A 17,649-nucleotide genomic window follows, 5' to 3' on the forward strand; every position below is an offset into this window, starting at 1 on the left:
AAAAACGGAGGAAATTCCCTAGCCGCAACACGGTCAGCACTAGCTTCTTCTCCACCAATGTTGATATTGGTGATCTTGTTCCTCATCTTAAACCTCTGTAACCACCCAGAGGAAGCATTAAAGGGTTTGGGCTCTGTAATTCCCATCTTTCGTGACACTGCAGCATACAGTTCACGTGCGTACTCCTTAACTGAGCGCATGTCCACCGCCATGTTCCGTCGCGCCTGACGCACCAAGTAGCTCACAAGTAATTTTTCTGTCTTGAGAAGCACCTGGTTGTGGAAATACTTGATCCATAGAAGCACCTGTAGACTTTGTGATGTTCATGTGCTCCTTTATCTTGGCTGCATCCTTCTTAATTGTCCTGATCGTAGACTCGTTAACACCATGCTGGCGTGCGAGATCAACCTGTCTTGTTCCTTTCTCCAACTCTTGTATGATCTTATACTTAATTTCGTAGCTTAAGGAACGTCGTATCTTCTTTGGCTTAGGGCGGCTGGGTCCAGGTAAGGAAAGGTTTCTCTCTGGGGGCGGTGGCCCGGCGGAAGCCATTTTACAGAACAATGGATGCACGTTTACACGGTGTGGCCTGGAGGGATGAAACTGCCGCGGCTAGGTCAAGCATCGTCTTTCCTCCCTCCCTCCCGCGGGTGGACACGTCATATTACTTTAAACCAATCACAGCTAGCAGCAGAGGGAGGTAAGGATGCATGGCCCAATTACAGTCCGATACGTCATATGACGTCACTTATAATGCAACAGACACACACTGCACAACCTACTCGCGCCTCTTACACAACATGGCGGATGGCGGGAGGTTTGGATCCAAAAATGGCGCGGCTCGCCAGCCGCTCTCCGCATAAAGGGGTACACTCACCGCGGAATGTGAGCATTCCGGTTTCGGCAGGGTGCCGCGTAAACATGGAAACGCGGAATGTGGGACCGCGTAAAGCGAGGGTTGACTGTACTTGATAGGAAAGGCATTGACAAACTTTAAAAAAAAAAAAAAATAATCCTATTCTGTCCCAAGAACACTAAAGTACTTAATATAAAGAAGAACTAGGTACATGTACAGTATACCCAGTGTCAGAGATAAAATAATTGAAGTCAACCTCATGATAACCCTAAGGCTTTTGAGTTGTGGTCCTGACAACAGTGTTAACTTAAAATTGCTGGAATATATAAGTCCTGGAACTAGTGAATCTTAATGGATCCAAACTACAGCTACAGTCCACACATGAGGAAGTTTGGCCTAGACCATTCATACAAAGTAGAGACAACAGCACTTCCTACTGCCCTGACGGAGTGTTCCTTTCAATATCACAATACTGTACTGACATCAACCTAAACGATTAATTATGTAAAGGCCTAATCTCCAACACACTGTCAAAATGAGAGTTTTTGAACACATGCACATCCTACAAACAGATAATAACATCACACAGACCATCAACACTAATGGATCTCTTAACACTGCCTGTGGGAGAGCTGGAAGTGCTTTTGTTATGACTTGACCTAATGGTAAGACAGTAGTTTCAGGATATATTGCAAGATAGGGTCCAAGGATGTTTGCTATACAGTCAACCCTCGCTTTACGCGATCCCACATTCCGCGTTTCCACGTTTACGCGGCACCCTGCCGAAACCGGAATGCTCACATTCCGCGGTGCGTGTACCCCTTTACACGGAGAGCGGCTGGCAAGCCGCGCCATTCTTGGATCCAAACCTCCCGCCATCCGCCATGTTGTGTAAGCGGCGCGAGCAGGGTGCGCACAAGGTCGCCCAGTCATCAAAACATTACCGAGTTCCTCACCCGCCACCCACCACAGCCGGCCCAAGTCAGTGATAGTGATAATTATAGTGAGGATATGGACTTATATGGACTTTGAGGGGTTTGACAAAGAGGCCCTGCAAGCCTCTGTGGTGGTATAGTGATACAATTGATACAAGTGATACAGGTGAGGGCCAATAATCTGCCCTCTGCCTTGGAACCAACCCCCCATACCCGTGTGCCCAGCCATCTTTTCTACTAATGTAAGTGTTAAAAAACCTAATATTATTGATATTTCTCTTAATTATTAATTGTGTGTGCATACCATCATAAAATTAAGAAGTTATTTTTTCTACAACGTAGGTATTGTGTCTGAAAAAGTGGAGTTTGGGGGTAAACCCCGGTCTCTATTTCAATTAATCCCATATGTTATGTTGTTCACTTTACGCGTTTCTCACTTTCCGCGGTACCCTGTGGGTTGAATTAACCGCGTAAAGTGAGGGTTCACTGTATACTAAATTGCGATATAAAATTAATTACATGTAATCAATGGGGGAAAATAGGGTTAGCTTCTAGAGGCCAATAAAAGTGACTAAACTTGACATAAAATGGCACAGTCTAAAGTTAGCAGAATATAAATTGCATTGCTGAAATCCTTGCAAAACAGCAAATAATTTGAATATATACATACAGTATACAGTATTTTGCACAAGAGATAAAAATTTTATGCCTTTGTACTAAAATGTACTAAGTAGCACTAAAATTTGTATGTCTATTGTGAACTATAGCATGTTTATACTCAAATTAATCACCATCTTACAAGAATTCCAGCAATGTTAATTATATTATCTTAAGTCAATTCATTGACATTTTATAAGAGAAAAACCTAAACTCCCCCTATATGACATAAATAAATACCACTATGTAACCCTGTCTGCACTCCGGCCCAGCTATCTTAATAAATCTACTCCCCTCTAACTTCCAGTAAGAGTGACTGTGGTTTTAGGCTTAAAGTTTTGATCTTATAAAATGTCACGGACTCAAGTTAGCAGAATATAAATTGCATTGCTGGAATCCTTACAAGACAGTGAATAATTTGAATATAGACATCATATACAGTACAGGTATTTTGCACGAGAAAAAAATTCAACTTGTATTTTTGGGGCTATTTAGGGGATTTTTATGAGTGTTTCTGACTTTATACAATTTTTGGCTTTATGCGAGGTCCCAGGAACATAACCCCACGTAAGTTGTGAGTCTACTGTAAATAAATTTATCGCTATACAGTATATTGGAAAATTTCGATAATTTTGGTAGTACACTGTAGTGATAAATTTAAAATATTTCCTGCCCGATTTCCCTCGTGAAATAAAAAAAAATTATCTCTATATATAGGAAAATGTCGATAATTTTGGTAGCCACGATATAAAAAATCGTTTTATGAAGTCGTAATATATCCCGACCCTACTTGTACAATAATAAATTGAGAATGGAGTTTGAATTAACAACTGGGCATCCACTCGACAAACTGAATTAGTTGCCACAGCCATTAAATTTGTTCAAAACAGTCATTGACAACCTCATCCCTATCCTCGCTACTTGCCTTTGACACCCTCAACTTAACTTGTCACGCACTTGTCTCTGAAGCCAGACACTAATATGCATACCTTGTTGACGGGCATGTCAAGATCAAACTGTTGTGGATCCTGTAGGGGTATCGAGATATTAATGTTGTCTAGCACTCAGGATGGAAGGAAACTCTAATGTGGTTTTCTTGTATAATATAAGTTATATGATAGACAGTCTGGTGCTGGAGGTGCCGTGTGGTGAGGGGCCAGCGTGAAGCTTGCTGGAGGAGGTGTTGCTTGTTCAGGAAGATGGGCAGAATGAGAGTTGGTTGGTGAGGAAGCTCAGAAGCACAGCTGGTGGGTCGCCATGCTCGCTGGCGGGAGCGAGGACTGCCAGGCAGGCAAGGAGAATCGAAGGCAGCCAGGCAGCGGCGGAGGAGGAGGTGTTGCTTGTTCAAGAAGAATGGTTAGAATGAATCTCAATGGAGAGACAGAGCTTATATACCCCGCAGCAGCCGCCATGAGTCATGTTGGGAAAACCCAGAAAGTCGCCGGTGACTGGTTCCGTTGCTAAGATACGGTAACATCTGGTTGGTTGCTAGGGAAGGCGGCACATTGGAATGCGATACGCAGTTTGTAGGGGAGACGTCCACTACAATCCCCTCTCACATAGGCCTCAAAGAACATGACAGTTGATGCACTCACCGTACTCGCATCTAGCAAATATACACTGTTGAATACAGTCTGGGCCTGTCAAAAAGAACCCTTAAAACTGTAATCAGGAAAGAACTTGTTGATGAATTTGATGTAAGCAGACAAGTGCAAAGAGGAAATAGTAAATCCATTGTTTACCCTGATGAGATATGTTATGTGATGTAAGATTAAATGAAGTGCGCTGCGCCTCCCGATGTTCTTTTGTTATCGTTTGTAGAGAGGCAAACGGCCGCCAGGTGTTGGAGATGCTGCACAGATCTGCATTGATAGATGAAATGATATCAGCTCAAGAAACAAATCTAGTTTGAGAATTAGGGGGGAAAGGAAAAATGTGAAGAAGAGTGAAGAGTAGAATCATCAGCATAAGAATGGATAGAATTAGTCATAGTGTGAAGTAAATCATTGATAAAAAGAAGGAAGAGAGTAGGTGAAAGAACAGAACTACTGTGGGACACCACTGCCATGGATCGGTTCTCAGGGAAGCTAGAAATTAGAGAACAAAGTGGGGTAGAGAAACCATAATAGTGAGGATCAGAAAGCAAAGACTTGTGCCATACCCTGTCAAATGCTTTGGAGATGTCGAGGGCCACGACAAAAGTTTCTCCATAATCCCTAAGAGAGGATGACCAAAGATGGGTGCAGTAGGAAAGCAGATCAGTAGATCTTGCCTGGCAAAAGCCATACTGGTGATCCGACAAAAAAGAAAAGCGTTCAAGGTAACGGAGAAAATGAGAGTTCAAGATAGTTTTGAAAATTATAGAGAGGGATGAAATTGGGGCAATGGGGCGATAGTTAGAGGGATTAGAATGGTCTCCCTTCTTTGGGATGGGCTGAACCAAGGCATGCTTCCAAGAAGAAGGAAAAGTTTGGGTTTTGAGGCAAAGGCGAAAGAGGCGAGCAAGCACGGGCTAGAATTTTAGCACACTCCCTCAGAACACAAGGGGTATTCCATCAGGTCCATGCGCCTTGCTCACATCCAACCTGGATAACACAGCCAGCAACCCTGCGAGTGGAGAGTATAGAAAAGTGCATAGGTTCAGTAGGAGGAGCAGGAGTAGGAGGGATAGAGTTGGAATCGTCTAAGGTGAAATTAAAGGAGAATAAGGTGCCAAAGAGATTGGCTTTATCAGGGGGAGAGTTGGCTATAGAGTTATCAGGTCGGAAGAGAGGAGGAAAAGAGGGAGTGCAGAAGTTATTACAGATATTTTTGGTTAAGGACCAGAACGATTTACTAGAAGAAGAGTTATTCAGGACAACGGTCTTTCTTTTTATAAAATTCCGCTTGGCCCTACGAAGAATAACCTTACAACGATTCCTAGAAGTAATGAAAGAGTGGGTAATAAGAGGAGATAGTTTCATAACTTGATACGCCCTATCTCTCTCCCTACATGCAAGAGAACAGGAGCAATCAAACCATGGTTGCAAAGTGAAAGTATTTGTAGAAGATGGGATAAATGCACTCATACCGCCCTGTATAACTCCAGCAATGCTGTCAGCACATACCGAGGTGTCCCGATTGGAAAAGGATTGCCAGTTTGCTCTCCTGAGGCTAAGGAGTGGTGCACCAGGATGGTCGTGGTAGCCAAGAAAAATGGTCAGCCCGGCGCACTATGGACTTTAAACGCCTCAATGTAAGCTGTCAGAGGGAGACGCACCACACACCTGCACCATTCGACATGGTGTGCGGTGTGCCCGTGCACTCGTAAAAAATCTTCGCTGACGCCTTCTGGGGATATCATCAGGTGGAGTTGGAGGAGGAAGGTAGACACCTGACCACATTCATCACGCCGTGGGGCCGTTTTCGATACTACAGGACGCCCATGGGACATTGTTCAGCATCAGATGCCTACACCAAGAGGTTTGATGTGCCCCTTAAGTACAATGAGTGGATAACACTCCTCTATGACTCCAGTGTGAATGGGGTGTTATGGCACACCTACGATTTTCTGGGGACCTGTGCTCATACAGGTGTCACACTGAAACCAGAAAAAGTTCTTGTTCTGCAGAAGAGAAGCCGAGTTTGTGGGTTTCCTCCTGGGGTGGGACCTTTACCAGCCCACCGCCCAACGTCTGTCAGCCATCAAAGACTTCCCCATGCCTGATCAGCCATCAATCACTGACATCAGGTCCTGGCATGGCCTGGTTAACCAGCTGGCTCCCTTCCTTGCCATTGCACCTGTGATGGAGCCCTTCCGCGAGCTCCTCAAGAACCCAATGGGCAAGCGAGTGTATTGGGACGACCAGCTGCGGCTTAAGTTTCGCCAGGCCCAGGACACCAACTGTCAGTTGGCAAGGGACGGCTTGGTGTACTACGACAAATTCAGGCCTACGGCAGCTGTCACTTATTGGAGCAGGGAGGGCATCAACTTCGTCGTTCTGCAGCAATACTCTGCCTTTGCCTCGCCAGAAATGCCCTTCTGCTGCAGGGGAGGGTGGAGGTTGGCTCTGTGCGGTAGCCGACATCTGAGCACGACCGAGGCTGGCTAGGCTGCAGTAGAAGGGGAGGCCCTGGCAGTGGTATGGTGCCTGCGCAAGGACAGGCTGTTCCTCCTTGGCTGCCTGAACCTCATTTTGGTGACGGACCACCACCCCTTAGTTGGCTTGCTAGGGAACAGAGCCCTCACGGATGTGGCGAATCCGCACCTGTTCAGGCTCAAGGAGTTTCCTTTCTCCATCCTATCCTGAGTGTGAACCAAACAACCCGTACCCCACAAATGGTGACCCCCGGAGATTCGCACTCACACAGGATGGAGGAGAAACCGATCACTCTCCCAGTCTTCAAGCAACATGGAAGACTGGCTTATCCACACAGAGGCAGCTCTCATCGGCTCTACAACTACTGTCTCTACACCGCAGGTTAGACACCCTAGAGCAGCACTGCTTCTCTAAGGAGACACCAGCTCCTCTCCCTGCCCCAAGCACCACGTCCTACCGACCCCAGCACACCCGTCCTGCCTCAGACGCCGCCCCCGGCCCAGCAGTACCCCCTGCCGCTCCTCCTGATGCAGCCCCTGCTCCCGACGAGGCCCATGCACCTGAGTGCGGACCCACACACCCCTCTTTTCTCCCTCAGGTACTCCCTGCTACTGTACTGCACCCTGCTGCTGTCGTGGACCCAGTTGCTGTCACGAGCCCTCATCCGCTTCTGCTGACACAGCCCCTGCTCCTGACCCAGGCCCACACACCCCAGCAGGCGCATCTGACGACTCTGTACCTGCCGTGAGGGAAGAACAACATTCATCGCCTCCACACACCCTTTTTCTCCCTCTCTACTCCCACAGATATTGTGTATTTAGACAGTTGTCTCCTCTAGCGGCCGGCTCATCCACGCCATCGCCGTTATGGCTCACATGTGGCATGCACCGCCCGTTCTGCCTCACATGTGCCATGCAACCCTGCAGACAACAAGTCTCCTACACCGCCTGGAGGGAAGGAGGGAGTATTGTAGTGGATTTCTCCCCTACAAACGCTGTTTGTCGCTGAGTAGCCGACCCCGCGAATTCCCGTGTATGCCTCGTTGTCTGGGTCAACCAGCGCCGCCATACATCACGGAGGTCAACTACTAAGCCACTCCTACCTCCGCTATTTAAGACCTGACCTCGTGGTGCCCTCCCTCTTCTTCTAGCTGCAGCCGCAGCAAGCTACACCACCTCCTCCGCCGCTGCCTGGCGGCCCTCGCTCCCGCCGGCGAGCATGGCGACCCACAAGCTGGTCCCCCTCTGAGCACCCTCACCAACCAGCTCTCTCTACATCACGTTTGTAACCACGCTGCCACTTCCCAGCACCAAGCTGCATTGTACATCCAATACAACATGTATACAGAGAGCACATTGTGAGTTTCCTTTCTCCATCCCATCCTGAGTGTGAACCAAATACTGTAACTCGTTCCCCACAAACGTCCTGGCGTGGACTGGAAACTTTATTTGTGATTGCAAGCAGTGTACGTTAAAAAAAGACCAACAATGATGAACTGGGCAACATAAGGCCCTTTGAATTTATTCTGTGCAATTTCATTTCACAAAATAACACTACGAATAGACTGGTCACTGATTATCCAGCAAACTGCGTAAACACTGAATTTATTACCGCAGGCCGAAAGGAAAAATTTCTATGAACTTGCAGAAGCTTGAATTTTCACACAAGTTGCAAAATCCACTAAGGTGACAACAATATCGAAAGGGGGGGGGGGAAGATGGCGAGCCATTTTGAAGCCATGAGCACTTGAAATTAAGAGATATTCTGAAGTCAATAGTAAATACTTTTGACTTTACAAAAATGTCTGAATACAATGCTGCATCAAATGAAAATATTTGAATTTTCTGGTGAAAAGGGGGGGATCCGCCCTTGTGAAAGCAGTGATGTAGATCTTGAAAACTACAGGAGGCAATGGTTGTTGGTTGACAGAGTTGGCGGCTCGGCGGTCGGCTGCTTCACACACACTAGAGAAAATGTACACTTTCAGCACCCACTATAATAAGAGGGCCTTTAGTGAATACTGGCAATGAATATGTACGTTAAGAATAATAAAGGGAATCTAAGCAAGCCCTGGGCTTCCCTTACTTGAAAAGGCAATTACTAGATGTGATGATCATTGAATAAACAAAATATAATTATGGTTTGGTATATAAAGACATTCACGGGAGAGGGACAATGATAATCGCCATCTATTGACTATAAACAAAACTGCTAAAATTCATCTTTTATTATAAAAATAGTTATGTGTCTGATTATTCTCATTCCTGGACAATAATTGTTGACAGTTTAAACATGGGACTGTATGCAGTATTTCAGCGTCCCCAATTTATAACTCACAAGACAAGTTGGTGCTCTAAGGCGACATTATTTTGGATTTTCACACTTGTATTGACGGTAATGACGCCTCTCGTAGTGGTGTACAGGAGTAATGGTAAGACTTCTCTACAGTGACATTACCCTCATGAATCTGACTTATATATACTGGCAATGAATATGATGTATTTCTTTGTGTATGAACCTCTGTCCTGCGTGGTAGTGAGAAGTGATACCACCCTCAGTGTCAAGACCTGACCGAATTACTCAGAATAAGCAAACTGTACTACAAGCTTTGTCAATAAATTTTTTAAACTAAAAACTAAAGCTACCACCTTACACTCATAGCTCCATAATTTTAATATATTTAATAAGGTCATCAAACAAGTTCCTTTTTGTTGATGAGAGCAGGGCTATTTTTGGGCGTATTTAGTGTGTTTTACTAAAATCTAACATTAATTTTTTGGGAAAAAAAGCGAATTAAAAAAAATGGTAATTTTGCAGTAAACAGCAACCACAAAATTCTGGAAATTCACTTCACTTCACTCAATCGATAGAACTATTTTTGTTCTATGATCATTTTCTTATATTACACTTCCGTCACAAGTTGATAATAAGGAAGTTATTGCATTTTTAAAAAAGTTTATTTTATTTTTTGACAAAATTTACTCATTTGCACAAGAAATGGAGGTCAGATTTGAATAAAACACCCCTAAATACACAAAGAAACCTATTCACACAACAATTTCAACTTCCAAATCACTTGAAACCAAACCTAACCTAACCTAACCTAACTTAACTTTGTAATATTATCCTTTGTGGTCATCCAGCAAATTTTATGATTTTAAGTTACCACTGTTTGAGAGAGGTTTAGGTAAGGTTAGAATGAAATTATGTTCTTGTGATCATTTTTTTTGTGTTTTGAACCATTCTGACCTACCAAATAAGGGGATGACTGAAACAATAATTTTATCCCTAACCTAACCAAACTTACTTCCAAGTAATTGAATGACCGAAATGATAATTTAATCCCAAACCTAACTATACCAAACCTAATCTAATCCTAATAGCCTAGAATAACCACATAGGAATATCTTACCACAGTCATTAAACAAACATTAACCCAGATGTTGTTTTGATGATAGTAATAACGATACAGTGCACAGAACCTGACCTAACCAACCAAACCTAACTAACCTTACCTGACTTCTTTGCCCCCATACACTCCCCCCCCCCTTACCCCAGCATATTAAGCATACAAAACTTACTTGGTAATGCTGGATCAAACGGCTAACACCAGAAGGAATTTTGGTAATTTATGAGGAAACTGAGGTTAATATATAGGACTAACCCGGCGGGGCTGCACAGCGCCGATGCGGCCGTATCATCTCGCATCTAGAAAATGCCTCAAATTTCACCATATATCATAGTAAGTTTTTTCTGTTTGATATACCGAGGAAGTTAGGTTAGGTTAGGTTAGGTTAGGTTAGGTTAGGTTAGGTTAGGTTAGGTTAGGTTAGGTTAGGTAAGGTTAGGTCTGTTCTTCATACCCATAAATGTTAAGTAGCATTTATATTTTAAAATATCCATTTTTTAACCTATTTCCACAAACTACAACAGTGTCCACTATAATATAACAATGAAAATCGGGCGTTTTATAATTGTTTGCAATCAATTTCACTCGCGGGTTAGTCCTATATAATTACCGAAACTGCTACCACCAGAAAATGTTTATGGATTTCCTTTGATTTTTTACTCACTTGTTTTGGCGGATGTAAGTAGTTTAGAAGGTTAGGTCCGAGAACAACACTACCAGAAGAAGGAGTTGTTCAATTTTATTCCTTTTTTTTCCATTGATGTTCTTATCATTATAGAAGGTATTTTAAAAGAGGCAACATTTACTAGAACCTGACCTAACCAACCAAAGAAACCTAACTTTTTAGCCAGGGAAAGGACCCATCACCATATTAAACAGAAAGTACTGATTTTGATATATGGTGCCATTGAAAGCAACTTTGAAGTGCTATGGTGCAATTTTACGTTTTTTGTGGACGTATGAGTATGCTCAGACCAAGCAGGTCAGTTGTAAACAAACTGAGTAGGTGACAACATGCGCTAACTCGGCAGATTTTTCAAAGGAGTATTTATTGTAAGTAATTAATTGATATCTTCACGTACAAAAACATGTGACATCATTTTAAGTTACATGGTCTGTTTTTCCACCACGTTTTACCCCACATTTACACTTTTTTCATGCCCTGCCCGCTACAGGTGATTTATGATAGTAGATAAAGAAAAATGTAAACAAATAAATACTCAAATAAATACAGGAAAAGTTGTCACATAGTTTTATCATCCAAACAACATTTTTAGATAAAATGAACGAAACAGAAAACCTTTTTCTGGTATTAGCCATCTCGTCCACTATTACTGTACCACTGTTTCTTGTGCAATTGCTTCCTTTTTTAGTTGTGGCCCATTTCTACTTCAATATTAATACAGTACCCTGTACTGTACTCCACAAAGTGGGTGGGGCTTTGAAGAAGAGGGGAGAATGTGGGGTTAAAACTTATATAATAGTATTTTACCTAGTTTTATAAATTTAGTACTGTGCAGTACAGTACTGTAATTATTCATCAAACACCAGCATATGATGTAGGTATGAAAACAAAATGTTTAATGCAGTTTTCATGCTGAATCCACTGGTGATATTGAAAGTGAGAGAAAATGCACAATTATTGAATTATGACCTTTCCTACCCTATTAGGCTAGGTCAGGTTGCTTGCTAAGGCTGGACAACTGTTATCAAGTATTACCACTGGGAGCAGTGTTACAAATGTCCAACCTTTCCACCAAAAATTGTGGCGTCACTTGGTAAAGGGGAGTTTACATCCCCGAATTTGTTCATCATGTTTGTGTTCTCTTTACGATATTTATGTTACCAGTGCAATTCACCTGCTAATTTTTGCTTCCCAAAGTGCATAAATTATCAGACATAAACACGAAAAGGTTACGGTATTGTATCTTGAAATGTCGTACAAGTAATATAAATACAAGAGATTAAATAGTAAAGAACTGTTGTGGCTCTTTGGGTGTCTCCACCAACCAATCACCTGCCTTACAACAAATTGACCCTAGGCCTCTGCTGTAAGCTGTGAGTGAACAGACTATAGTTATGGCATCAAAGGAGTATCCCCATCATATAAACCTTGATCAGCCTCTGCAGGGTGACAGGTTATCATCTCAATAACTTGTCACCAATGGAACTACCATACTGTATACAGTAGTTCTATATTAATTTCTTCCTTTTTCTGCAGGTCTTTGGATAAGAGAGGCTGAATTTCGTGAGCAAGCTGATGTTCGGTTCAAACATCAGGTGCTTCTAATTATTGATACCTCGCTAGGACCTGTTGTGTGGTCCACCTATCCAGCTTTTAATTCTTTGATGGGGAATTATCTTAGAATCCCATTAATCAAGGTGAGTGATAATAATATCAATATTTTGGCTAGCAAAATCATTGTACTGTACAGTACTCACTTTGTTAGAGGTGACATGCTTGCCTCTCAGCAGTGTCTTGTGTTCAATTTCCAGCCCTGGTCAGATGTGAGAAGGGTGTTATCCATTGAGACCCTACCAAACATTGCAGGTTTTCTTCAGGTTTTCTCATGTGAAGGTCATAACAGAGAATATAATGGTCTCCCAAACTGCTAGTAAGCTGACAAGAGGTGAAATGATAAATTACCTTTTAATAATTTTAAAAGAAAATTAGAGCTTTTTCTTGTAACTAGTATGTATTGGGTGTATCACGACTTTATGTCAAATAATAGCAGCTGATTTCTGGGGTCGGTACCATTCAGAAATGTTATTGTGATAATTGTTCAATATGGCTACCTTGAGCTTGTATACACACATACCCTGGCATGTTTGAGCATGTAATATGTAACCCTGTGAAGAACCTCAGGGTCATTCATTTGTCATGCAGCAGCAAATATTCGACAAAGTGCTCATCCATATACAGTATTCCTCTTTCGAGAATGTAAATGGTATGTTCACAGCTAATTTTATTAACCCTATTTTGCATTATGGTCCAAGATTGCATCAAATCACTGGATAGCACTATTTGCAAAGGACATCTATTACAGCTGTTGGAATGAATAACACTGACTGAGGGGAAAGCCTGCGTTACTCCTAATTCTGCCCAACCAGCAATATATTAAGAAAAGCAAAGTAAAAAAAATAAAATGCTGCACCTTTGCAGTACAGTATTATACAGTATGACACACCAGACCAAAAATTGTGAATAACATGGGTATTATATTTATTCCTGTTAATTTCTCTGTATTAACTATATGTGACATACAGAGTACATTTTATTGGTTACACAATGCATCACAATCAGAAGAACTCACCTTACCAAATGAACATGGTCTCAGTCAAGTGATAGTTGTGAGGCTGTCAGACCAAGGGGTGTAGAAATATTTAAAATTTTGTTGTTTACTGTACTGTACATGTTAAATGGTTAATTGGTACCGGTTCTGCCACTTTATCACCTTGATAACACCCTATAACCACCACTAAAAATTACAACACTTATTCAGACACTCATACAACAAGTGCAGGTGATATACAGTACTGTACAGAATAGTCCCAACCTTGACACAATCATTGAATAGCTTGATGCTACATCTTGCAATGCATTTTTGAAGCCTTCAAAGTCCAAGTCTTCATGCTGTAACACCTCATCCACATTCTCATCCACTGTCCTGTCATCTGTTTCATCCACATTCATGTCTCGTAAGGCAGCTGCTGGTTCTCATCTTAGAAACCTTATGGTAAGAGATGGATGGCGGGCATTCACTCATGCTTTGTAGATGGCTGTTAAGCGGTTCAGATGAGGAACGACGATGGTTTGAGTGTCAGAGCAGAGATGTGCGCGGCTATATTTGGGCTTTTCCGACTCGAAAGTGGTGAGCAATTCCGTGAAAAAGAATGACTTAGAATTTTTGCGCCCTACCGCAAAACCAATGAATCACGAAAATAGATACAGTACCTCAAAAGTGGCGATCCTTCTGTAATGTACTGTAATTGTGCTGTAATAAGAACCAGGATCATCTATGGTGCCAACCAAGGAGGGTATTCTAGTGGATTCAGATGTCTAAACCACCCCTGAGATACCCTTGCAAGAGGAGGATGACCCTCTAGGGGAGACCCAACAGTGCCTCCCAAAGGATGACACCTCTATGTGGCCCTGGGTATGTGCCATTTTGTAAATAATTGGACCACGTACTACACCTTTGGCTGTCTGTACAGTGCAGTACTGTACAGCTTTTCAAATTAGTAATTACTCTTGTACAGATATTTTATTAATAATAAATTTTTTGTATTGTGTTACTAGATTATATTTTATATATAAAAAAAGTCTGGTATTGTGACAATATATACTGAACTGAGTTTGGTATTAGACAAAATTTTCAGTTTTTTTTTATACTGAAAACCCCCATATACAGTACCAAACTGGCTGCTCACCAATTATTTTGGTATAGAGAGGTACAGTATTACTGTACAGTACTGTACTGTATATGCCATTTGTAGTTTTTCTGATGAATTTTATACTGTTGAAGACAAATCTCTTATTTTCTTTCTTTATTCTCCACCTTGCCAGTTCTCTTATTCCAAATGAAAATTTAATTCATGTCTTTCATTAATTCTTATTGTTTTCTTCCCTTGACAAAAAAACTGCAGGATTAGTTGGTTATTTATATAATTCCATGAAGATTTTCAATTAATTTCAGTCACATGAAGTTGACAAGAACAATGATGGTGTGCAAGAAGGACTGGATTTTACTTTGACTTTACCACTGGCAAACAACGAATTAGTTTATGGCACAATGCTGCTGCTTACCTTTGACTACAGACTTCATGTAAGTATACAGAACAGGTATACCCTCTCTTAATGAATGTTTGAGATACAAAAGATTTGCTTATACAGATTTCCTAAATAACACCTCTTTTTCATTTAACGAAAGCGTCCCCCACTTATACGAATTTGGGTACAGTACCAGCAAAAATTCAGCTGGGGCAGTCATCTTGGAGAGATGGGCAGAGATGTATTCTCGCTCAATGATCATACCCCCCCTCCTCCCACATCTTCCTTTAGCCCATTTTTCCTTCTGCTATTCCCTACCCCTTGTGGTGAGCCCTGACAGCCCTCCCTTAAGGTAATTGCTCCCACTATTCAGTTCATGTGTTTGAATTCACAGCTGACGGTGGTGGTGTGGTTATTGAAGTGTTACTCTTAACATCGCTGGTGGCAATGTTGCCAAGTTATACTCATCATTGTACAGTGTAATCACATTCCCCTATCCCTCTTGCTACCAGGCCGAGCTGTAAGCTATGTTTTGGTTAATATCAACTCGTGATTTCGGGTAGATAAACTTAACTTTATTTTTTACCCATTTATATGCACACACAGTCCTACATACAGAATGTGTAAAAAAAACAACAACAACATAACAAAGGGAATATTTATCATAAAGTCAAAAACATAAAATGAATAAACATTTCGTTGTACACCAGCAAGAGTTAGCAGGCTCAGCAAGAGAGCTATATTATGGTTTAATATTTTTCAACTCGTAATTTCAGGAAGATATACTTAACTTTCTTCACTTTTTAACTCGGTTACATGCATACACAATCCTTCATATATAATGTGCAAAAAAAGTTAAAAAAAAAATGCATGAGGTCAAAAACATAGAGGGAATAAATATTTGTGTGTGAGAGTTGGCACTTTGAGAGAGGGAGCTGAAGGGAGGAGAGAAGGCAGTGTCCCAGTTGGGCTGAGTTGATATGGCAAACTTTGAGGCCACGTGGCTGCATCTCATGCAAATGGCAGTTGTGTTAAATTTTGATTTAGCTTTTTGTTTATGGTTATAGCTGCATATTATCATCTAGATAGATTTTTTTAATGTTTTAAATGTGTTAAGTAGTAAAGTACAGTAAATGGGTAAATTTTTTAATTGGTTTGGTAGTTTTTTGTTGTTAGTGAATTGATTTAATGGTTTTTTTTTTTAATATTCAGGTTTTCTTGTTGTTTGGGAACCGAACCCTATTTTTCACATTTGTTCTGTTATTCAAGATACGAAAATTCACTTACTGAATGGTTTTCCAAGAACCTAATACATTTGTTAAATGAGGGATACCTGTATATCCTTTTGCTAATACTGTACAAGATTAGACAAATACAGTAATAGTTTCTTTATCAGATTCATACCTGCTTCTAATGCAAGTTACTGTACGTTTTGGCTGGTGAAAGGATGGGCCAAAGGCAGGAAGTTTTACCCAAAGCCTTATTAATTTTGGGTAGTATTGTATACCATTTTGAACACTGTTGTAATATGTGGTAGTTTTATCTACCTGGACCAGTTAACCAGATTGTACAGTACTGTACGTATATACATTTTTTTTGTGTTGAGCAGGTGATAAGATAATGCAATTTCAGTTTTAAAAAATAAATTAAGGGTCAAACTGCTGTCCTCCTCTTCCCAGAAGTGTTTTGTGTGGCAGAAATCCTCTCTCTCTACACTCCTACAGCTTGCCCACTTTGTGAATGGACAATGTACAGTACAGTACTCTACTCTATATGTTTCCTATGTTGTTTCGAAAATAAGACTCATACTTACACTGCTACCATATATCTTATTGCCTCACATTGCATTCAGAAGGAGGCTCTTATGAGTACAGTATATTATTTTCAAAGTCATTGAATGACTGTGTATGGATATTATTTATTAATTTACATTAAATTACCAATTTATTTTCATTTTCATTCTGAAAAAAAAATTTCATAAAATCCTGCAATACTGATTTCATGCATTACTGAGACAAATTTGTATTTTTTGGTGTGCGAGTGTGTGTATGTGATATAATATCTTAACAGGTATCTTTATGAAAGCCATTCATAATCCTCTCACCATTTACCAGCATATGTGCGAAGTTGTGCTAGAAGGGCTTGGGGTTGTGCAACACAGCAGTGGAGTCCCAGTATCAGCAGTTTACACCTGGGCTGATCTTACACTTCATCAGCAGCGCCCTCTACCATACTCAGGCACACACTCGCTCTATAACACATCAGTCTTGCCTTTGTCTGCATCTTCAGCTAAAGATTGGAAGTTGCATAATATTCTTTCAAACTACTGGAAAAGAAATTGTGAGTACCATCATTTTCTTTAACCAATTGTGTATGGGGTCCCCTCTCTTCTGAATAAAATCATCTGGCATTAGCCAAATAGAATATTAAAAGTGATGTCCCCATAGTGAAGGGGTTAGGCAACTTTACCTTAACACCAGTGGTAAGGCAGACTAAGGAAGTAAGGAAGCAAATTACTGTTGAAATGTTAAGGATAGGAAGCAGAAAAAATGAGAAAGTAGATGATGTGGAAGAGGAAGTGTTTGCTTGAAAAGTATGAGTGAGAATTTTTGGCTCTACAAAAACCATATGAGAAGGTAGATAAAAAAGAACAATGTAGTTATTACAACAAATAATGAAAAATTTGAATGGTAATTTCAGAAATTACCCTTTTTTTAAAGCTGTAATGAGAAGTGAAAAACTTCAAATTTTTTGGTTATTTAACAATCTGGATATTCTAAATTTCACTTGTTTGATGGGAGTTCAGCATATTGCTATTGATGCTGACATGTGTCAGTAGTCTGAACATTTCTAATCTAAGGGTAAATCACCACATTTAGTCTGTGGGTTAGCAAAGTATATTTATGCAGTAGACCCTTGATAAAGCACAATTCAGTACTGTG

At 41.1% G+C, this 17,649-nt stretch overlaps 1 protein-coding gene across 2 annotated transcripts in view; it reads left to right on the plus strand.

Annotated features, from left to right (window-relative positions):
- The first annotated feature begins 8,766 nt into the window (after positions 1 to 8,766).
- The window catches only part of LOC121864998 (transmembrane protein 231-like), a 15,623-nt gene continuing 6,740 nt past the window's right edge, over positions 8,767 to 17,649 (plus strand). For both annotated transcript variants that reach the window (XM_042364264.1, XM_042364263.1), the window contains exons 1-4: positions 8,767 to 8,958; positions 12,158 to 12,318; positions 14,634 to 14,762; positions 16,822 to 17,047. In XM_042364264.1, coding sequence (XP_042220198.1) covers positions 8,820 to 8,958; positions 12,158 to 12,318; positions 14,634 to 14,762; positions 16,822 to 17,047 — 655 coding nt within the window. In that variant the 5' untranslated portion in view covers positions 8,767 to 8,819. The remainder of the gene's footprint in view (positions 8,959 to 12,157; positions 12,319 to 14,633; positions 14,763 to 16,821; positions 17,048 to 17,649) is intronic.

This window comes from Homarus americanus, unplaced genomic scaffold, assembly GCF_018991925.1.
Source record: "Homarus americanus isolate GMGI-L3 unplaced genomic scaffold, GMGI_Hamer_2.0 scaffold2539, whole genome shotgun sequence".
Classification (NCBI taxonomy): domain Eukaryota; kingdom Metazoa; phylum Arthropoda; class Malacostraca; order Decapoda; family Nephropidae; genus Homarus; species Homarus americanus.